Below are 21,276 nucleotides of genomic sequence, written 5' to 3'. Positions count from 1 at the left end.
CAGCTGGTGAAAGAAGCAGACACTGCTTTGGGCTTCTCAGGGATGAAGCACGGTGCTTACCTCATCCTCCAGCTATAACTGCAGGAGGAGGAGGGGAGGATGGAAGGGGATAATGAGACAATTACTTACAGCCAGCTAAACCAGCCCTGCAGCTCATCTGTACTGCTGCCAGAGCTGGAGCAGTGGCAGAGGAGGGATAATTTAGAAACACAAGGCTGGGAGGAGATTTAATTAGGGTACCAAGCTGCTCTCTCCTGGGTGTCAGTCTACTACCCTCTTCCAGTGCTTGGGGCTCCCATTTTCCTCCCTTGAGCTTGGACAGGGCTCAGGTATACACCCAAGTCAGTGCCTGCTTATTTCAGCAGTGTCTGTGGTTAAACTGCCACTTAGACAGTGCCGGGATGCACCCACCACCCCTACCCCCTGTGCCAGAGCCTGGTGACCCTGCAGGAGCTCCCAGGGCTGGCACAGAGTGTAGCAGCACCCAGTCACTTCCCTGAAGCCTCCAAGATCTCCATCAGCACAGTCCCCTTTGGCCATCCCTGGACTGGGCTGTGTACACCCATTCCCTGAGCTGCTTTTCGGGGCTGGGGCAGGAGGCACACAGCCTGGGTCACTCTCTGCTGGCTGGCAGCCCTACCATCCATTTCCTCCCTTGTGGGTACCACCACTGCCCTTGGTACCAACCTTCCCAGTCCAGCCTTGTCCCCGCTAAGGTTCAGCCATCCCTGCCCGCTCCCACGCCATCAGAGGGGGATTATCTTACTGGGATTACAGTAACCCTCTTAGCCCAGCCTGGAGCATGAGTGCTGGAGCTGCTCCTGCCCTGTAGCCCCTAAAGCCGTTCCAGGTTCCTGCAGCCCCAGCACTGCTGACCTAAATACTTCCCTGGTGCCTTGTAATGAAATTGGTTTCCATACAGTCCAGCTAGGCTGATTAGACTGTTTCCACGAGCCTCAGAAAAGATGATTATTATTTTAAAAAAACATCAAACAAACCCAATGAATTTGGAGAAGGATGCTTCTATGGCAACTGGGTGGAATGGCAGGCACAGCACAGCAGTGAGCAGCTGCCTCCACGTGTTCTGTGGAAAGGGTTTGTGAGCTGCATGGGGGGGGAGCAGGGGGGTGGTTGTTTTTAAATCTGTCTGGATCAAGCGTATAAGGATAGAACTGGAGGAACCAGTGGATTTTTCCCCTACAGTTACAGGCTGCCATCTTAAAGCAGTTTGGTTTGAATATTTTTTTTGCTGCTGATACTATTTCCAGGAACAAATCATTGTAGGAGGGCTCTCTTTTTTTTTGTGTGCCTTAACAAGTAGATAATGTTAAACCAATTAATACATATTCTGTGCTTCTGCAGGGTATGCTACTGCAATAGGATGATGCATGGCACAGATGAACAGACTAGTTTTGTAATCCTATTTAAAAAAACAAACCCACAAGTGTGCTTGATAGGGCAGGCTTGCCTCCCAGGCTGCTGTTAATTATATTAAAATCCTTTAATTCCCTGCCAGCCATGTCCCCACCACCCCCTGCCTGGCCAGCACTGGGGGTACCCCATGTCCATGCTGGCTTTTCATGGCACAGCCTACCAGCAGTTTCTCAGCATTTTTACGAATTAATATTTTTAAATAGATTAAATATCAGTGGTTATGAGGCTCACTTAAAAACTCCTAGGTCTCTGCCAACTTGAAAGGCTGACCCAGAGCCCATGGGAGGTGGGCCCAGACTCTGACTGCCAAGAATATTTTGTGATGTGACTTCTATTGACACCCCTCCAAAAAGAGAACAGAAAAGTGTTTGAACCTCAGACTGTCCTGCTCTGTTTGGACCTTTGCTGCTCCTACCCATCCCTGCACTGGACTTCCTTGCTCCTGACACAGCACTATGGTCCTTTCAGTTCACTTTTATCCAGCTGACAGTGGGTTTGTGGCAGAGATTAAAAGCCAACATTTGATGAGGAGAGTTAAGGTTATCTCCCTCATGTTGAATACTTCATTTTTTAAATAATGAACTGCATTGTTACCATGGGAAGGAAATTACCCTAATGAACAGCATGGATGAAGATATCTCAAGTGACTCACACTAATTCCCATTAGTTCCATGGGTTCACAAGTTTTCCCACCCATCCAGCACCTAACCCTTGGCAGCTAGAGGGACCCATCCCAGCACTGCTCAGCTCCATCCTTGCAGTTGACAAGGGGGTTCAATATCCTACATTTATGCACATGTAAAGCCTCAGTTCCAGCTGCTATTGCATGCCTGCCCTGGCCCCTTTGGGGTCCCAACTTCTGTGGGCCCAGCTGGAGCCCACCCTCAGGGATGAAATGCTGGTGCCAGAGGAGCAAAGCAGCTCTGGGGGTGCCAGGTGGACGCAGACAGGTCCTGCACAGCTCACATGTGCCAGCTCAGCTCTGGAAATGTGTGCCAGAGGTTGGGAATCTGGGCTCCCAGCATGGTGATGCCAGAGAACAACTGGGGGCAGATCCTGCAGCTTGGGAGGAACCTGGCTGCAAGGTGGGAATGGGTGGCACCACCCCCTGTCCCCAGACTTCGGGGGAAGTGACTCTTGTGACTCCTTGTGTTCTCCTTGTGACTCCTGTGGGACACACAGCACAAATGACCAGAGCCATCACAGAACCAGTATTTATGTGGGTGACCATGTCAGCCCATTGCTCACAAGCCACTAGACAGAGGTGCCAAGCAGGGCCACAGCATGGCAGGGATGGGCCACTCCAGTGGGGACAGCAGCGCAGGGGTGAGGTGGGATGCAGAGCAGTGCTGGCACACAGAGGGCTCACCAGAGAGCAGCACATCACACAGAGACCCCCATGGCCCCTCAGGGACTGGCCAGCAATGGGACTAGCTGTGGTCCCCAGCTCCTGGCAGGGTGCAGATGACACTGAACATCCAGCATGGCTGCAAGGAGCAGGGTGTCCACTCTGCAGAGCCTGGCAATTTGGCATCCTTGTGCTTGACTGATGGTTTTTCTTTCTGGGCATGCTAAAACCCCTTTCCCCTCCACTTTAAGCTCTCCATGGGTAAACAAGCCAGGGGTGACCACAGTGGGTGACCACTCCTGGGGGTTCCCCCAGGACACCACAGGATGAGCCTCAGAGCAAGGGGATGCTTGCTGGGGAGGGGCAACACGGAAAAGCACCCACAGAGCATGTCCCAAGCCTGGGAGGGGCATCACAGTGGGCTGAGCACCCTCACCAGGAGGGGCAGCAGCACAGACTGTGCTGCTGGGGTGCAGGGAAGGGGGGAGCTGGCTCCAGGAAGCCCAGCCTGGTGATGTTGCTGGGGACCTCTGGGGTCATGGCAATAAATCTGGGGTACTGAGCACCCACAGCATGGGGCTGGGGCAGGACCCTGGGAGGACCTTGAAGCCAGGCATGGCCTCAGGCCCACCCTGAAACAGCTGATGCCAAAGGAGATGAAGATGCAGTTGGGCCTTGGCTGTGCCAGTCTGCACTGGCTCTCCCAGCATCTCTGCCTGGCCACTGTCTCTGGCCATGTAATTTCTCCATCTCACATCCCCAGCTGCTCCTCAGCCCCAACCTTTTAGGAGAAGTGGGATGGAGCTGGCCAGAATGCAGGTGGGGAAGAGCATCTGGCCCCTTACTCCTTCTGCAGGCAGCTCAGCAGGAGGTTGGGCAGGGCTGCAGCAAGAGCCCAGGCTGCAGCCAGGGTGAGACCTGGGATGGGAGGTACTGGGCTGCCTGCCCTGGTCCTGGGGCCCCTCTGCACCTATCTCTGCACCCACCAGCACCCCTCTGCACTGTTGGGCCAGCAGAGGTTTGCTGCAGGGTCCCTGGGTGCACTCGAGGAAGGTGACAAGGCTGTGGCTCCTGGTAAGCTGGGCAGACAGCAGGCTGAGGGGACTGAGATCCCGCTCCTGAGTGCTGGGGCTGGGGAGGGAAGGAGCCAGTGCCCCCCTCCCCGCCCTGCAGGGAGCTGGTGGGGAAGGACAAGCATCCTCCACATTTCCAGATGCAGCCACAAGGCCAGGGCAGCTCCAGTGGCTCTGCTGCTGAAGGGACCGGGAGGAGCAGAGGGGGTCAGTCGCTGCCACAGCCCCCATCCCCTGAGGTGTCATCTCTTGCAGTCGTTGGTGTCGGTGTCGGTGTCGGGTGGGCCGGGGTTGGGCTGGGAGCTGGGCTGCACCGCCTGCACCCGCTCCTCCAGGCTGCTGCTGGGGAACACCACGTAGCGGGCACTGACGCTCTGGGGCCGCAGCTCCCGCAGGTTCTCCTTGCTGTGCCAGATGCCATAACCAAAGTAGACGAGTAGCCCTGCAGCAAGGACATGGAGAGCAGTGGCTGAGGGCTGGCAGGGATGCAAGCGGCATCCTGGCAGAGCAGCACAATTCACAGCACCACGGGGGGCTTAACTGAGCTGCTTGCAGGTGGAAAAGGATCCTGCAGGGTGGTGAGAGCAAGAGGGCAACGCCAGTCCCTGAGGAGGGGCAGCCCCTTGCTGGGGTGGGCTCCTCAAGCCCCAGGGAGCAGGGGCTTGTTCTGGTTTGGAGTTTGAAGGTGGATCCAAACCCTAATAGGAACAAGCGGTAACACTCCAGGAACCAGAGAGGGTCAGGGAGATGCTGGGAGACCTCAGGCTGTGTCTCCAAAGGGAAATTGGTGGCAGAGAGAGGCATGACATGAACTGTAAACCCATCACTGGGGAAAAGAGGTACTGAAGCCATTGGCTGTTGCTGAGATCAGCCCAGTTACCCCAGAAAAGCCCAGTTCCCCTCTCCCTCCAAAGCAGCCACCACGCAAGCACCCACCTAAGAGCAGCCAGATGGCAAAGCGGAGCCACGTCATGTAGCTGAGCTTCAGCATCAGGTAGATGTTGAGGATGATGCTCAGTGCTGGAGAGAGGGGTACCAGGGGAATCTGTGGGAGAAACAGAGTCAGGAGTGGTGACACCATCCTTAAAACCACAGAGACAAAAGCTAGCTCTGGTAAGTGCAAGGGACAAAGTGACTGTCACTATGGAGTTTCCAAAATTACATTATTTTTCCCAGAAAAAGGCAGTGAAATGAACAATGGCCAGTCAGGGAGGCAGGAGCTGGGAGCCAGGCCACATGCTGGGCTGGCAGGGTGGATACTGGCACTTGAAACAACCCAGAGGCACCATCACATGGATCAAACAAGCTCCTGGCACCACCCAGGGGAAATGGGGTCCTTGCTGAAGAAGCTGGGACAGGGAAGAAAGGTGGCACTGCACAAGAGGCACAAAAGCAGTTGGGAGATTGAAGAGCTCCATCATGCTAGCTCCATAGCTAGCACCATGTAGACCAAGGGCAGAAGGGGCTGGGATAGGCAGAATCGAAGTGGGGGGCTGTGAGGATGCAGAAGAGGGAGACCAGGGTGGGCAAAAGTGATCCCATGGGATAGACACTGAGCTGCTGGGGATGTCCCCTCCTGACTGTGCAGAGTGACACCGTAGGCACCACAACACTCTATGCTTGATGACACCCTTGTCACTCCTCCTTTAGCAGTTGGAGTGCTTTCACTCACACCTTGTGGGTCCATCAGAGCGGCTCCCACCCTGTACACCCCAGCAGAGGCACCCATGGATATACCTGGAAGGTCTGTGTGCCATGCTGCTGCTCATGTGCCCAGATAAGGAAGAGGCTGAGGAGGAAGCCCAGGCTGAAGAGAACCAACAGCAGGGAGTAGCTCCAGGTGGGCAGGTGGAGGTGGGTGTTGCCGAACGCCAAGATGGAGCAGAGGCAGATGGCAGACACCATCAGGGTCACCACGGCTACCGTGACCACCTCGCCTGGGTAGAAGTCGCTGAGGAACTCCAGGTAGGGCTCAAAAGCTGCCTTCAGCTGCCCTGGCTCCCGGTGCTCTTTGCTTTTGTCCCTGTCCACCAGCTGGAGCTTGTCAGAGAAGGACTCGTACTCCTTCAGCTCGCTGGCAGATGAACCCTCATGGGGCTCAGGGCTGGGTCGGCAACCAGCTGCCGGTGCACGGGGTTCCACCTTCTGCTGCTGGAAGCGCAGGACGATGATGCTGGCAGCCACGAAGGTGTAGGCCAGCAGCGTGCCGATGGACAGGAACTGCACCAGGGCCTCCAGGTCAAAGACAAGGGCCAACAAAGCCATCAGCAGCCCAAAGACCACAATGCCGATGACTGGCACCTGTGTGCGAGGATGCACTCGGGAGAAGACCTGGAAGAAGAGCCCATCCTCGGCCATGGCATAGACGATACGCGGCAGGGAGAAGAGGTTGCTCAGCAGGACCGTGTTCATTGCTGAGGAACGGGAAGAAGAAGGAGGACATTAGACCCAAACCACCCTGGTTCCCAGCTCCTGTTGCAAATAGGGTGGCAGGTCCCACCACCACTGCCTGTACTCACCACAGATGGAACCAGCAGCCACCAGGAACCCTGCCCAGGAGTAGCCCCTCCTGTAAAACGCATCTGCCAGGGCAGAGTCGGGGTCCAACGTGTGCCAGGGCACCATCAGTGTCAGCACCATTGACACAAGGATGTAGGCCCCAGTGGCCAGCCCCAAGGAGAAAGCAATGGCCCTGGGGACAGCCCGCTGTGGGTTCCTGGCTTCTTCGCTGGAGGCAGCAATGACATCAAAGCCCACAAAGGCATAGAAGCAGGTGGCTGTGCCTGCCATGATACCTGACAGCCCAAATGGGGCAAAGCCACCCTCCTGGGCACTCCAGTTCTTGGGCTGCGCAAGGACAAAGCCCATGATGAGAATGAAGAGGATGACACCCATACTGATAGCCGAGAAGACATGGTTGAGCCAGGAAGACACTTTAGCCCCAAAGGAGATGAAGGCAGTGGCTACCAGCAGGATAGCTGCAGCCAGGAAGTCGGGGTAGTGAGCCAGGAATGGCACCTGCCAGGTGCCCACATGGGTCTCAGTGAAGTTCTTTATCTTGTGATTGAAGATAGAGTCCAGGTAGCCGCTCCAGGCCCTGGCCACCGCGGCTCCCCCGATCATGTACTCCAGCAGCACATTCCAGCCGATGAGGAAGGCCCAGATCTCACCCACGGACACGTAGGTGAACATATAAGCAGAGCCCGTTTTTGGTACTCGGGCTCCAAACTCGGCATAGCAGAGAGCAGCCAGGAGCGAGGCAAAGCCGGCAATGATGAAGGAGACGATGACGGCTGGGCCGGCGATTTCTTTGGCCACGGTACCCGTGAGGACGTAGAGCCCAGAGCCCACCATGCCCCCAATGCCCAGAAGTGTCAAGTCGATGGTGGAAAGGCATCTGTTGAAGGATGTTTCCATCATGTCGTCCTCTAAGGTCTTCACCCGGTTGAGTTTCTGGCAGAAGCGGGTCAGGTCGGTAGAGCGTGGCAGCCATCTCGCCATCCTGCAGGCAGTGGGAGGAGTCCACAGCTGGAGACTGCCTGGGGACCTACCAGAGGAGGAGGAAGGTGTGAGCATACCCTCCTGCAGGGAGGTATGGAGTGGTGAGGACAGGGTGGAAAAGCCACCGGGGGAACATTTAAAGTGTTCCTCACTCCTCAGCCAGTGTGGAGCTCAGCACCAGAGCATGTCCTCCTCCAGAGTGGTGGCACAGGACAGACAGCCTTGTACGTCAGGTGGGAGGGGAACCCCAGCACCCCCAGGGCAGTACCACCCAGGCTTTTCTTTTCAAACCAGAGATGGATTACAGCTCAAACTAGGCTGCTCTGGCTGTGATGAAGGTTTCTTTGCTGCTTCCCCTCCATCTTATTCAACATCTCCCAGACCTTCTGCCTGGTGTGCTGGGGGCCTCCCAAGGGGGCATGCAGTGTCCCCGCTCCGAACACCTTGCTGCTTCCTCAGGGAAAGCCCAAGCACGGTGCAGAGGTGTGCAGGAGGAAGTCCAAAGCAACTCCTGTGAGGACGTGGACACGTCCCCAGCCAATCCAGGAAACATATCAAGTGCCCAGGGTCCAGCCCAAGCTGGCAGCTGCCACCAGGACAGCGAGAGAACACAGCTCTGGGGACCTTCAGGTGCCACTTCAGGGCTGCCCCGTTGGGTGGTCTGTAATTTGGGGGGATGCTCTCCCAGCCGCCCTCCTCCCGGTCCCGGGATTCCTTATCTCCCTATCCCTAAACCTGCCGCGAGCCAGCCCTTATCCCTGGCTCCCTCCGTTTCGGAGGCCAAAAGGTCCCGCAAAGGCCACCACCACCTGAGGACACGACGCTGCCCCTGGGGACAAGCGGCCGATTGGCAACCCCCGCGTTGGCCGAGCCCCCCCAGCCCCGCTCAGCCGCCACCGAACCCTCGCACCCGGCAGCACCGGGAGCTCGACCCCACCTCACCCACAGCCGGGCGGGACACGGGGCTCCGGGATCGCTCCCGGAATGGGAAGGGGGGGATCGGGGACAGGCTGTGTGTGAGGCGGGGTTCAGCCTCCGGACCCACCCCCAGCCGGGGATGGAGGGAATGTTTCATCCCCGCTGACCCCACCGCGATGCCGGCCCCGCAGCCCCACCCCGGTCCCGCCGCTCCGGAGGGGTCCGCAGGCCCCGCTCACCTACGCGGGGACACCGCGCGGCTCCTCCACGGCCTGGCCCGGGCCCGCCCCACCTGCTCCGCTCTCCCGGCTCCGCCTCCCGGACCGGCGGAAGGGCGGGGGCGGGCGAGGCGGCTGCCGGAGCCCCTCGGGAACGCCGGCGGCTGTCTGAGGATGAGCAACCCCTGCATCACTACGGGGTGTCTCCCCCGGAGCTGGGCTGGGGTGACGGGAGCACCCCCCAGTCCCACAGAGACGGTGATGAATTTTTAGTAGAGCACCGAGAGCATCCCGTGGGGCCCCACGACCTTTTGGCTGCGTGTTGGACACCGGCCCCATGGGGGGGTGCTGGAAAGGGATAACTGGGAAGGGTCTGAAGCACATGTCTGCCCAGGAGCAGCTGAGGGAGCTGGGCGTGTTCAGCCTGGAGCAGAGGAGGCTGAGGGGAGACCTTCTGGCTCTCTGCAACTGCCTGAGAGGAGGTTGCAGCCAGGGGGTTCCAGCTCTGCTCCCAAGGATGGGACACAGGCAGTGCTGTGGGAAGGCATCACCCTCTAGTGACACAAAGGCACTTGCTTGGAAAAATATTTGTGGATGCTTGACCTCATCCTGCCCAGCAGTGCCTGGGGTGTGGGGTGGGCAGGCTGAGCAAGTTTCCTGCTTTGAAATCGTGCTGACCCAAAATTCCCTCCCTCTCAAGGGAAACAAGAACTTGGTTCCCTTAGGATAACCTTTTCCACCAATGACCCTGCCACTCTCCACCTCACACGGAAAGCCTTCCTGAAATACAACCTGACCACAGGGATGGAAAATTTCAGCTTGGATGCTCTGCCTGGCAGAGCTGCAGAGCAGATGGTGGGAGTGGGAAGCTCGAGAGTTGCTGTTGTCATGGCAGTGCCAGAACAGCCACTGCCATCCCCGGAACCATCTCCCCAGCAGTGAAGGTGTCAGTGACCAGCTCTCCTGGCTGGTGGGGAACTCTGGCCCACTCAGAAGGGCTGAACCCACTGGCAGACTCCTTGCTAATAGCTCTGGACACAAACTGAGGAACAGGGATGCTGCTTTCACCTGGTCAGCACCAGACTACCATGTTTGCAGGTGTCATCTCATACAGGACAAAGGGGTCTCCAGAGTAGAACAGGGACCACTCTGCTCCTTGACACGTCAGTGCAGGCGGGGCTCCCAGCTGAGGACCAAAGGACAACACAGTTTGAGGTGATTCGTGGGGATCCTACACTGGTGCAGGTCCTGCATCAGTCCACTTTCCAGCTGGGGATTTTCCTGCAGGAGGCAGAAACCCCCCCAAGAGTTGTACCTCTTGTCTCCAGCTGCTGAACCACAGTAGCACATTGCTGTGGGGAGGAGAACCCCACCTGTGCTGGAAATGGGGGGATGGCTCAACCCTGAATTTGCAGAAGCCTCATTTGTCCTTGTAGCTGCTGATCTTCAGTGTTTGCCTACAGTACAGCACTGGGCAACTCCTCCACCACCACCTCTCCCTAACAGGCCACCCACAACCGCCACAAACACCTCTGTGGGTTTCCTTTAGCTGGTTCTCCAGCTCTGCAGTGGGCTCCTACTCCAGCTAACATGATCAGCTTCCAAATGAACACAAGGGCTCACTGGACCCTGGGCACAGGGTACTGACCCATTTCCCAGCCTTGTTAGTTAAAAGCATACTGAATCTTCCAATGCTGCCTTCTGCTATGAAGAGACTGCTGCAAGAACAGCAGAGGATGCAGGTGAGAGCAACATGAAAGCGATGCCTCCCAAATCCAAAACTTGCTCTGGGAATGCTGGAGAAATCCCAGCTGCATGCAAAGCCCTTCAACACACCATTGCCCAAGTCTTTGAGCCACCAACAGCTTCTCTTGACTCAAACTTCATCCATGAAGAACAGAACTGCTTGGTCCCTTGCACTATCTCATTTCCCAGGGACACCCACACACTGCTGACCCTCTGAGTTGTAGGAGGGGAATCAGGCTCTCAGGAAAGGTCTCCACCAGGAAAGGTCTCAGAAATACTTAAAGTTCTCCTGCAGCTTTACTCTAGTACCCCCCAAACCACATGCTCATCAAGCAGGGAGGGGACAACCGTAACTGCAACCACTGACATTTAGAAAGGTGTAGGACAGAGTATTTTATTTGTCTCCATTTAGAAGCTGGCTTAAAGTAACACAGGCAAATCTCTGAAGCTTTCTCTGCTGTCCGAGGTGGGAGGGAACACTGCAAACATCACAGTCCAGTAACAGTGGGAAGAGGCCAGAGATCTTCCTTTAATAAAGCTGATGGTGGTATCTGTGCAGAGGCCTCCCAGGGGAGGGGCTGCCTGTTTCAGAGGCTCTTTCAGCCTCGACACACACAGAATCATTCTTCTGTAGATAAACCTTGGACTTTTTTTTCCTCCATCTGCAAACCATCTGCCAGGGTGAGGCAGCACTGGATGCTGTGCCTCTCCCTTCCCAGAGACACTCACTCCTCCTCCTCCTCCCTGCAGCAGAAGAGGTGACTGCAGTTTGGAGGAGACACTGCTCTCCCGTTCAGTGCAATCCACCTCAGCACAGGGCTCAGCCCCACACCACAGGGTCAGCTTTGCCCCTCCCCATCTCCCCGGGCTCCCTGAGGGTGTGGGCTGCCCGGGGCAATGCCCTCCATTGCCTCTCATCTTAGCAGGACATGCAGCACACATCTTACTCTGAGGACGGAAGAGGCAGCCAGATGCTCCCCACCCACACCCCTGCTCTGGGTCTGAGTCCCCCAGCTCTAAGGTTATCTAAGGGCCTCAGCTATTTCTTCTACAGCCAGCAGCCTCTTCCTGGCACAGTATAAAGCAAAGGCATTAACAATCTGTTCTTTAGAGGGAAGTCAGAAGAAAACTCTGGACAGTAAACAGAAGATTTGTTCATTCAGGAAAAAGCTTTCTCAGACTCAGATTCCTTCTGTTGTAACTTCCGAATCAGTTCCAGTAAATTCATCTGTAAAGTGAGCTCCTGCAAAGGAGAGACATGTTTGCAAGATTAAGCTGATCCTGTTCCCTGCTGTAGAAAGCAGAAAGCACTGGTTTGTACCACCCACTCAAGAGCTGCTAACCTTCAGGGAACAAAAGTAAAGAGAACACAGATACAAAACAATGGCTTAATCTTGTTTAAGCATTTCTACAAAATACAAAGCAGTAGTATCTTAGCTGCACACTGTAGCTGTCTTAAGAACTGCAGGGCTTTATGGTTCATTAAGGATAGAGAAGGGTTCTTTTCTTGACCCTGATTTAGTGATAACCACAGCAAGAGCCAGCCAGTTCTGCAGGTTTTCACTTCTGAAGTAGCCTCCAGGAGTGGGGCAGTAGTGTCCCCTGGCACAGCCACACATCCCTGTGGAGTTTCTTGGCTCAGCACAGCTCCCTCCTCTCCATCTCCAACACCCCCATCCCTCTCAGGCACAGCTGGGCAGGCACCTGGAGGCATTGCTTTGGGTGCTCTTGGAGTGCAGTCCAAGACGTGTGATACACTGCTAGGCTGTGCTTCCAGTTCCCTCTAGGTATGACATTCCCTTTCAAAAACTCCCCTTTTTCAGCACTGTAAATAAGTGCAGACCACCGTCTCCTACAGTCACCAACAACAGCTTATGGTTTCCTTACCATCTGCTTGTCCTTTACTCACACTTAGCTCACAAGTCATTTAGCACAAAGACTACATGGCAGAGTAGCTAATTCAGCGAGCCCCATGCTGTGACTCAGACTTGCAGACATTATAGCTCAGAAATAAAAATCTGTTTTTATAAAACCATATCAACTGCATAAGTGGGCATTTGATACAACAGACTGGGGGGAAACACATCAGCTGATGGGAAACGTGTGTAGAGCAGATTCCAGCAGTGATTTCTTATCTGATGGTGGCATTCAGGGGTGCAAGCCAAGGTCTGGGCCTGGTTTGCCAGCTATCATCAAGGCAAACATAAATAAACCCCAGCAAATAGGAACCCTGTTAAGAGTTATTACTTACTAAAATAACATAAAAGGAGGGGGCAGGAGGGGAGAGAAAGAGCTGCTTTCATTATACAGCTGAGGAATAGCAGCACAGGAAAAATAAGAGGCTTGTTCAAGGCTACACAACCAGGAATTGTGTGGGTTTCAGAAAACGCTGGTTTAACTAACTTTAAGCCATCGTTTCTCACCAGTAGGTCTCTATCAAAGTGAAATTTAATCAGCTGAAGATTAAGAACAGCCTGTTTCTGCATTCTCTGCAAACTTCTGTGGCATTACAGTGAGACTTTGGAAGTTTTATTTTTCATTCCTGTGGTGGCGTTAAGACAACAGAGAAAAACCCAGGCGACTGCTCACGAGTTTTAAGCTCAGATGCACCAGGGAAACCAAGAATGATTTTCTAATCACAGTCTGAGATCGTCATCTTCAGTAAGTCACATGCAAGGATTAGTAAGATGCCTGATAAAAGGCTTTTTCAAAGGCAACTTGTACAGCTCAGTGAGGTACAAAAGTGAAAAACATATGCAGCCACTTCTTTTAGTACTATTCAGACCCACTGCACAGTGACAGGACTGCATGCTGTGGGCACAGTGTTTCTTCCTCCCAGACCAGGAAGATCATTGCAGAAAGCTGGGAATGTTGCCCTTTTTGATGGGTTTTGGCTTCTGGTACTATGCCAACCAAGGACATGATGGCTGTCAGCTGATGACACAAAGGACTGATCGTTCTTTCTGACTCAGTGGTTCAGAATTCATTAAGTTCAAGGTTGGTTTTTGTTTTGGTTTGCTGTTGGGGTTTTTTTGTTTTTTTTTATGAAGATATTAACACCAGAGTACTGTCAGATGTTATGCTCACTGCCTAAACACCAACCTGTGGGTTTGTGGTGATGTAGAAGCCGGACACCCCAGCCTTCTCCAGAGTGCTCTGCTGGTCTATCACCTTCTGGTCTAGCTCCAAGACTATCTTCTCATCCATCATTCGCTGCTCCTCTCGAATTCGTTGCTCCACAGCCTGAAGCAGATAAGAGACAACAGGAAAAATAGCAGAGTATTTGCCTTCCTTCTATCTTTTCTCATCTGTCTGTTACCAAAACCGAAGAGCAACCAGATCCTGCAGCACTTGAGTCCCAAGTACAGGAGAGGGAGCAAGCACAGCCCCAGGTCTCACTTACTCCACTTGTGATGCCTAGAGCAAGCTACCACTCATGAATCACTGGGACCAGCCTGCTTTCTGGGTGTCCTTAGTCCAGGAAAGACCATGAGCAACAGATTGGTGCATGAATCAATATTCCTGGGAAGCCAAGGCCTGAGCTGCAGGATACAGCCATGCACTCCAGCAACAGGGGTTCAAAAGAAAACAGGGATCCAAGAACTCCCATCCCTGACAGGACTGGCGAGGCTCAAGTCAGACTTGGAGGAATAACAAAGGACACCAGCAGTCACCAAGGTGCCAAGCCTAGAGGCTTCCCTAAGCCTTCATGTTCCCTGGGTGTGATCTGTAAATCACACCCAGATACTATTTATTCACCAAAGAAGCCAAACTCCTCAAAAACCTAACTTTGCAACTGGAAAGCCAGTTTTTGTACTGACAACAGCAAGCTGAAGTTTCCCTTGGGACTAGTGTGCTAGGTAGGGCTCTATTTTTGGCAGAGTCCTTATTTTATTATATATTTTTATTTTTATATATTTATTATATATTTTATTATATATTATCCTGCCTTGCTGACATCTGCCTAAAACTCAGCAGAGACAGTTCTGCATTGCCTCTGCAGGTGAAATGGAGCAGTGACCATTTGGCACATCAAAGGCAAACTGGAAATCAGAAGTGTTGGATCTTTAACAATGTGCTCTGAGAGCACTCGCATGCTCTGCTAGAAGGAGTGCTGGAGCCCTGGAGGAAACCTCAACCTACCAGAAACTCTGCTGGAGAGGGGAAAGCCAAAAAGGAGGACTGCAGGGGATGAGGTGAGCCCAGCTCAAATAAAAAGCTGCATGTGTGGAGAGGTGAAGGGACAAACTGGGTGGCACTGAGCAAGATACAGGGAAAGTCAGGAAGCATCAAATCCCATCTAAGCACAGAATCCTTCTCTTGCAGGAATTTTAATTTTCACTTTCTCCTGCAGGCACAAGTTTACATATTTTCCTTGGGCACAGCTGTCCCTTTGTAACACAGTAAACAGGCAGGCACTTAGCTGGAAATATTCACAGGGGTAAGTTAGCTTTGCTGCACTGAAAGGTAGAAGTCACAAAGTCTGAGATTTCCTACATCAGTGACTGGTGGTTTAAGAGGCCCAGACAGATACATCTGAGAGGAAAGCCAAAAGCCTGTGCACTGCTACACATCCTGGGGAGAATCCAGAATTTGAACAGATGTCTCTGGAAAAGAGCCAAGGTTTGTCTGGATGGATGACTCAGCAGCTCTCTGCAAAAGGCCTGACCTGAATCAAGAGCAACTGTTACCTGAGGAGCAGGAGCTACCTCATGTAACCTTTCTTGGATGTCAGGCAGTCAATTGGTGTCTTACCTTTTTAATTATGTCCACAGGCAACTTTGGAAAAGTTTTGCAGAACTACACTTTCTTAATGAAGACTCAGGACTCCATCAAACCTCAACAAAAGGTGAGGCAGAGGGCTAATTGCCTCCCTTCACTACAGGATAATAATGAACCCAAGAAAGCTTTGTCCTTATGCATTCTTCAGTCTAAAGGTTCATGCTCTTTGTGAAAGATACAAAGGATTCAAATCCCTTGCTCTTCAGACTTTCCTTCCTCCCAGCCACCTTGGGTGGAGGGAGGAGACATCACACCATCATCTCTTCTGCTCACTGTGCTGGAGCAACTTTCCTTGGCTTGGAAAAAATTCAAATTTAAGTGCCTACACACTGTTTAGGCTTGGCTCCTGGTTCTAGGCTACAGAGAAGTGACAAAGTACGTGAGAAAAATAATGCTTAAACACAAGTTTTTTCTTCAACTCTGGTGGCTGCTGAATGGTATGATGGGCAAAGCTTTTTAAAATGTTACAGGGCCCACTAGGAAGCCAGACATTTAAAAACTACCTCTTTTATTAAGCCCAGGGAGCTGTCTTTGAAACCTTTAACCACAGAGGGCAGCTCCAACACATACCAATTGGTACTGCAGTGATTGACCTATTCCCAAAATGCTCTACAGCAGAAACATCAGAGGAATAAGGGAAGAACGTGGTAGAGGAACCTGTCTAGGAACACCTGGTAGAGAAAAACAGAAGAAAAGAAAACAAAAAGAAGTTGCATATTATGTAAGACAAGGAGAAAGGACACATATGTGGTCTAGTTAATGAATGAAGACAATGCTGAAATGATTTAAAACAGGCAGTACAGATTATTACTTGCTTCAAGTATAATTTACTCCCAGACAGAAAGAACAGGGACAGCTAATAGAGATTTAGCCTGCTTTTAGTCACCCCAAGAGGAAACAAGGGATGTGGAAACACCGAAACAAAAGATCCAACAGTAGCATATTACTTGTCATGGGCAAAGGTCAGGAGAGAGCCTGTGTATTTGAACAGTTATCTGTTTGCCTTATGTGGAGTAACTTTCCCTCCACATTTATACTCCATCCATTAAGATAACTAGCTACTTACAATTACTTTTCCCTTATAAAAAATGCCTCTATCATCAATGTACAGGTAAGTCCTACGGAACTCTTTGCCAAAGTACCAGTTGTACTGAAGCACCTTTCTCCAAAAATGCCTTTGAATGCTCAAAGAAACTATTTCTATCCTTAAGTATTTCAGTCCAGTTCCTCCTTATCAGTGCTACTGAGTAAAATGTGTTTGAGTAGTCTCTGCTTTCTTCTTGGTATTGCAGATTTCACATACCTTTCACATACACATTTTACATTTTCATAGTGGCAGATTTCACATACCTTCTCTATTTTCCATCAGTTCATTCTGTATTTGTATACAGGGTTCAGTCTGTTAAATAACAAAGCACTGGAGAGACCCTTGCTCTTTTGGAGTGGGCAATTCCATGATTCCCAGATCATGCCTGGACCACAACTATCCCAGATGGCAAGAACCTGGGTGCCCCATTCTTGAGGGTGAGGGGGTGGAGGGACAAAGAGTAAGAGCTGGGGACCACGAGGTCAGGGTGAGGAACGTAGGACTGTGCTAGCAACACCAGAAAGGACAACTGGTAGCTCCTGTGGGGGTGAGGAGGTGACTAGTTAAACCCTCTGGAGATGCTGTGATGGTCCTGTGATGTTGCTGCAATGCAGGAGGGGTCCTGCAGCAAAGGGGCTGTGAGACCCCTGGGGAGGGGACACAACCTCCACACCAGGGGAAGGCTGTTGCCTGGCTGGGCCCCGCTCACCTCCATCTCCCGTTGCTGTGCAGCACGGAGGAGCGGCAGATTGTGGGGTCTGCAGCACTGCTGGGCCTCCTTGTGCCGGTGGAAGAGCTCCTGCTTCATTCCTGCAAGGGAGAGGCTGCAGGTCAGGGCATGGCCTCTCCCGCTCTGCAACACCTGTGTCCCCAGTATCCCCACGACCTTCCCCCTCAGTGTCACCCTTCCAGATGCCCCAGCCCCACCTCCTCTCCGCAGTGTCCCCATCACCTTCCAGCTGCATCCTCAGTGCCAGCCACCCACCCATTGCTCCTGAGCTGCCCTTCCTGTGTCCCCTCAGCACCCCAGGACTGCCACCCAGTAGCCCCTCCAGTGTTTCCCCAGCCACTGCTCCAGGATCTCCCAGGGGGGGAGCCGCTGCTCCTCCCCACCCTGTCACCGTCCCCCAGTGCCCTGGGCCTTCCCTCAGTGTCTCCCACCAAAACACTCCGCAATTGACTCCCGGTGCCCTCCCACCTCCCTCCGGTGCCCCGGGCCTGCCCTCACCCGGTGTCCCCTCCACCTCCCTACACTGTCCCCACCGCCTGTCCCCAGTGTTCCGGACCAGCACCCCCAGTACCCGCCCGTCCCCCCTCACCGCGGTGCTCGCTGTGCAGCTGCAGGCGCTGGCTGTAGAGGTTCTTCTCGGTCAGGTGCTGGATCTCCAGCAGGCCTTGCACGATCTCGAAGACGGTCCCGTCCAGCAGCGCCAGCGCCAGGTCGCTCAGCGTCGTGTAGGAGAGACGCTGCTGGCAGGAGCTGCCGGTACCGGGGGCGATACCGAATCAGCTCCGGTTCCAGCCCGACCCGGGCCCTCCGCACCGCGCCCTGTGCCACCGCCCCCCGCTCACCTGGGCAGCGCCTTCACCAGAGTCTGCAGCTCGGAAAGCAGACGGTAGTGCCGCTCCTGCTGCCGGGACAGCTGCTCCTGCTGCCGGGACAGCTGCTCCTGCTGCTCTGCCGCCTCGTACTCCGCCGCCTCGTACTCCTCCACCCCGCCGCCGAACCGCTCCATGTCCCCGCAGCCGAACCGCTCCATGGCCCCGCTCTGCCCGGCCCCAAATCCTGCCGGGCCCTGCGCATGCGCGACCCCGCCTCGCCGGGCGGCTCCATGGCCCCGGCCCACCCACTGCCCGCCCCGTTCTCCTCGCACCGCCCCCTCTTCTCCCCTTTCCACTCTGTTTCTCCGCCCTCCGCCTTTTTTATCCCCTTTCCATTCCCTTTCTCTGACTACGGCCCCTTTCGTTTCTGCTGCTTCTCCCGTCCCGTGTTCCCGGTGCTGTTCCCGGGCTCCGCACGTACACCCCCGGATTTCCCTGGAGTTTTTTCTCCCGGCGCTCCATCCCATGGGATGCATAGGCAGGCGCTGTTGGGTGTCCCGCTGCCCGGCCTTGGAAGCAGTTAAAAATGCTGGAAATGGCGTTATCAGAAGCGTTTCAGACGGAGTTTTTCACTTTTGAGTCACTGGACAGGGCTACTTTGCCACGACCGAAAACGCGGTGATCCCAGTGTCTCTGTCTTCGGGTACATGGCTTCATGGTTTTACTCCAGCCCATGACCTGGGACCATTCACCACAGACACTGGGAAACATTCATGGATTCCATGGGGAGCCCGGAGGAGGGTGAGGCCACTTGGCCCCAGGATCCCCTCTGGTCTTCTCAGCACCTGGAACTGATTACAGGCACTTTTACCTCAGAGGTCACCCCCCTCAGTGTGGGGATGGCCATGACCGGGGATCCGGCGAGTGCAGGTGATGAGATCCACGTTCACTGCAGCTTGGGTTGTGAATTAATTTCAGTGGTGCACATGCAAAGGGGCCTGGCTTGAACAGATAACCCTTTCCAGGAAGAAATTGTTCTCAAGCTCCAATCTAAATCTCCCCTGGCACAACTTGAGGCCATTACCTCTTGTCCTGTCACTTGTTCTTTGGGAGCAGAGCCCGACCCCTCCTGGCTGCAACCTCCTCTCAGGCAGTTGCAGAGAGCCAGAAGGTCTCCCCTCAGCCTCCTCTGCTCCAGGCTCAACACCCCCAGCTGCTCCTGGGCAGACATGTGCTCCTGACCCTTCCCAGGTCTCTTGCCCTTCTCTGGACACACTCCAGCCCTGTTCTCTGGACAGGATTCAAGGTTTGTTCTCACCAGTGCTGAAAATGCCTTTGGCAGCCTTGGTTGCTTGACAATGGAGGGACAAAGACCACCTTGTCCCAGTGTAGGACCAGACAAGCTCACTGCCCTGACATGGCTACCTGCACTGCTGAGGACCTAACACCTAACCTAACACAACTTAACACCTCCATGCTTTGTCGTTGTTCAAGCATCACATCCCCCTCATCATGACATGGAGCAGCCCCTGGCTGTGCCCCAGAGTTGTTTTGAGTGGGAGATGAAGTGCAGTGGTGTCCGGGCATGGGGAGGATTGTTTTGACCCCAGACGTGGAGCTGAAGAGGCATTACCCTGACTGGAGGGGACAGACCATGGCTGAGGATGGGGGAGATGGTACAGCTGAGATAGCCATGTCCTGCAGCCACATGGAGACTGCATAGAAAGGGGAGAGCCAGGGAGGGGCTCAGCCAGGGGATGGGGGGCACAGCCCAGGAAGGGAGGAGATCATTCTGGGGAGAGGTCAGCATGTTCCCAAGCTACAGCAGTGCTGGTGAAGGAGCCAGCCATGAGGAGACCCTGAGGCCTGGGCTCTGCTGTGGACATTCCTCTCCTTTCCTCTGTGCTACAGGAACTCAGTGCTTCCTCCCTCCCCGGCTCTGCTCCCTCTCAATTGATCCCAGATGTGGGTCCAGGTGCTTCTCATTACCCCACAGGCCCGGGGCACTGCTGCCTGGTGGGGGCTGAGGCCGTGCTTCGGGGGACCCAGGGCCAGTGTGTGCCATAGGAAACTGGCCTGTTTCTGCTCAGGGCTTGTGCCACCTTCGTGCCAGGCTGGGCTGGGTTGGGATTCAGGGCAACCTTGGTGTGTGGATGGAGCTGGAGGGCCCCAGGGCTCTCTTCTGGGGCCTGTTCAAGTGCTGTGGGGACAGGGGGATAAAGGGCACATCAGCTGTTCAGTCTGAAGAAAAGGAGGCTGACGAAACACCTCACAACTCTCTGAAAGGAGGCTGGAGCCAGGGGAATCAGTCTCCTCTCCCAAGGAACAAGCAATGGGACAAGAAAAAACGGCCTTAGGTTGCCCAGAGGAGGTTTATATTGGAGCTTTGGAACAATTTCTTCCTGGAAAGGGTTGTCAGGGCCTGGCCCAGGCTGCCCAGGGCAGGGTTGGAGTCCCCAGCCCTAGAGGGGTTTCAAAGCCATGGAGATGGGCATGGGTTAGAGGTGGCTTTGGCAGTGCTGGGTTAATAGTAGGATTTGATGATCTTAATGATCTTGTCCAACCAAAACAGTTCTCTGATTCTAAGCTCAGGCTAACCCATGGGGTTGAGCCTGCAGAACCTGCAGGTCTAGGCTGGGTCTGGGAGAGGCAGGTGGATGGCACACATAGGAAGCGGGACTGGAGAGCACTGGTGACCCAGTGGTGTCCTATGCTCTGTATGTGGCTCACACATACAGGTAGTGAGCACATCATGATGTGTTGGAATGTGCAGAAGTCTCCTGGGGTGTAGGATCAAGTTGGTTGGGAGTCCCTGCCTGGGTGATGGTGTCAGCAGTGGTACTACAAGCAGCTCAGGTAGCACAGCATGGGAGGAGAAAACACTGGCTCTTCCCACTCTCCCCAGGATTTGCTAGCACACAGCAGCTGGACCCAGGGGCTTGACAGCAGAAACAGCCCCACAGCTGGTTTGTCATGGCCAGGACAGACCCATGAAGAGATGAAAGGAGGGAGAAAGTTCCTTCTATCCTTTCTCACCATGGAGCTTGTCTGGGTGAGAGGGGATGAGGAAGATCCCAGTGGGACCTGTAGGTGGCCCCATGACATGGCCCTTGTGCAGGGAGCAATGTGCTCAGCTGGGCAGGATGAGGCCACATGTGCTGGTCTGCATGGAGAGAGCAGGATGCTCCTTGCCTCAGCAGAGGGAACCAGGGGCTGATCCTGGCTCACTGCTTCTTCCTAAGCCCCCAAACCAACCCTGGGGCTTTCCTCACACTGTGAAGAGGTGGGTGCTGAGAAGCCGGCACATGTCATGGGATGGAGCCTATGCCCCAGGATGGGGCCTGCAGGGACAACCAGAGGGCCAAAGAAGCTTTTTTCTGTTTGTCCAGGTTGCCCAGGGATGGGGCAGAAAAAAGCTTCTCTGGGCAACCTAGGCCAGGGTCTCACCATCCCTACAGCAAGGAATTTCTTCCTCGTATCTAACCTAAATCTCCGCTCTTTCAGCTTAAAACTGTTCCCCCTTGTCCTATCACTCCAGGCCCTTGTCCAAAGTTCCTCCCCAGCTTTCCTGGAGTCCCTTCAGGCACTGGAAGGTGCTCTAAGGTCTCCCCATTGCAGCATTTTCTT

The 21,276-nt window shown here is 54.2% G+C and overlaps 2 protein-coding genes across 3 annotated transcripts; both read right to left on the bottom strand.

Annotated features, from left to right (window-relative positions):
- Positions 1-2,634: 2,634 nt before the first annotated feature.
- Positions 2,635-8,614, bottom strand: SLC7A4 (solute carrier family 7 member 4). Of its 2 annotated transcripts, none has more exons than XM_071762754.1 (5): positions 8,518-8,614; positions 6,375-7,402; positions 5,593-6,269; positions 4,792-4,900; positions 2,635-4,297 (listed from the first exon to the last, which is right to left on the bottom strand). In XM_071762754.1, the coding sequence occupies exons 2-5, from the start codon at positions 7,354-7,356 to the stop codon at positions 4,098-4,100; spliced, it is 1,968 nt and encodes a 655-aa protein (XP_071618855.1). In that variant the 5' UTR covers positions 7,357-7,402; positions 8,518-8,614; the 3' UTR covers positions 2,635-4,097. The 2 variants fall into 2 exon arrangements, with proteins under 2 accessions (XP_071618855.1, XP_071618856.1); XM_071762755.1 differs by having other exon boundaries at positions 8,514-8,608.
- Positions 8,615-10,606: 1,992 nt separating this feature from the next.
- DGCR6L (DiGeorge syndrome critical region gene 6 like) lies at positions 10,607-17,912 on the bottom strand. Its single transcript, XM_071762753.1, has 5 exons — positions 17,680-17,912; positions 17,427-17,587; positions 16,817-16,917; positions 13,341-13,481; positions 10,607-11,481 (listed from the first exon to the last, which is right to left on the bottom strand). Exons 1-5 carry the CDS (start codon positions 17,865-17,867, stop codon positions 11,398-11,400), a joined length of 675 nt encoding a protein of 224 aa, XP_071618854.1. The 5' UTR covers positions 17,868-17,912; the 3' UTR covers positions 10,607-11,397.
- Positions 17,913-21,276: the final 3,364 nt, after the last annotated feature.

Source organism: Heliangelus exortis, chromosome 19 (genome assembly GCF_036169615.1).
Source record: "Heliangelus exortis chromosome 19, bHelExo1.hap1, whole genome shotgun sequence".
Lineage (NCBI taxonomy): Eukaryota > Metazoa > Chordata > Aves > Apodiformes > Trochilidae > Heliangelus > Heliangelus exortis.
The sequence above is the reverse complement of the archived record's forward strand: the minus strand, read 5'-3'. Positions and strand labels throughout refer to the sequence as shown.

Excerpts from the sequence above, each read along its gene's own strand:
- SLC7A4 (XM_071762754.1), bottom strand. The coding sequence starts at position 7,356 with ATGGCGAGATGGCTGCCACGCTCTACCGACCTGACCCGCTTCTGCCAG. Across the intron at positions 6,270-6,374 it reads GGCTGCTGGTTCCATCTGTG|CAATGAACACGGTCCTGCTG; the intron begins GTGAGTACAGGC and ends CCCGTTCCTCAG. Across the intron at positions 4,901-5,592 it reads ATGGCACACAGACCTTCCAG|ATTCCCCTGGTACCCCTCTC; the intron begins GTATATCCATGG and ends TTTCTCCCACAG.
- DGCR6L (XM_071762753.1), bottom strand. The coding sequence starts at position 17,867 with ATGGAGCGGTTCGGCTGCGGGGACATGGAGCGGTTCGGCGGCGGGGTG. Across the intron at positions 17,588-17,679 it reads CTGGTGAAGGCGCTGCCCAG|CTCCTGCCAGCAGCGTCTCT; the intron begins GTGAGCGGGGGG and ends CGGTACCGGCAG. Across the intron at positions 11,482-13,340 it reads ACATCACCACAAACCCACAG|GAGCTCACTTTACAGATGAA; the intron begins GTTGGTGTTTAG and ends TCTCCTTTGCAG.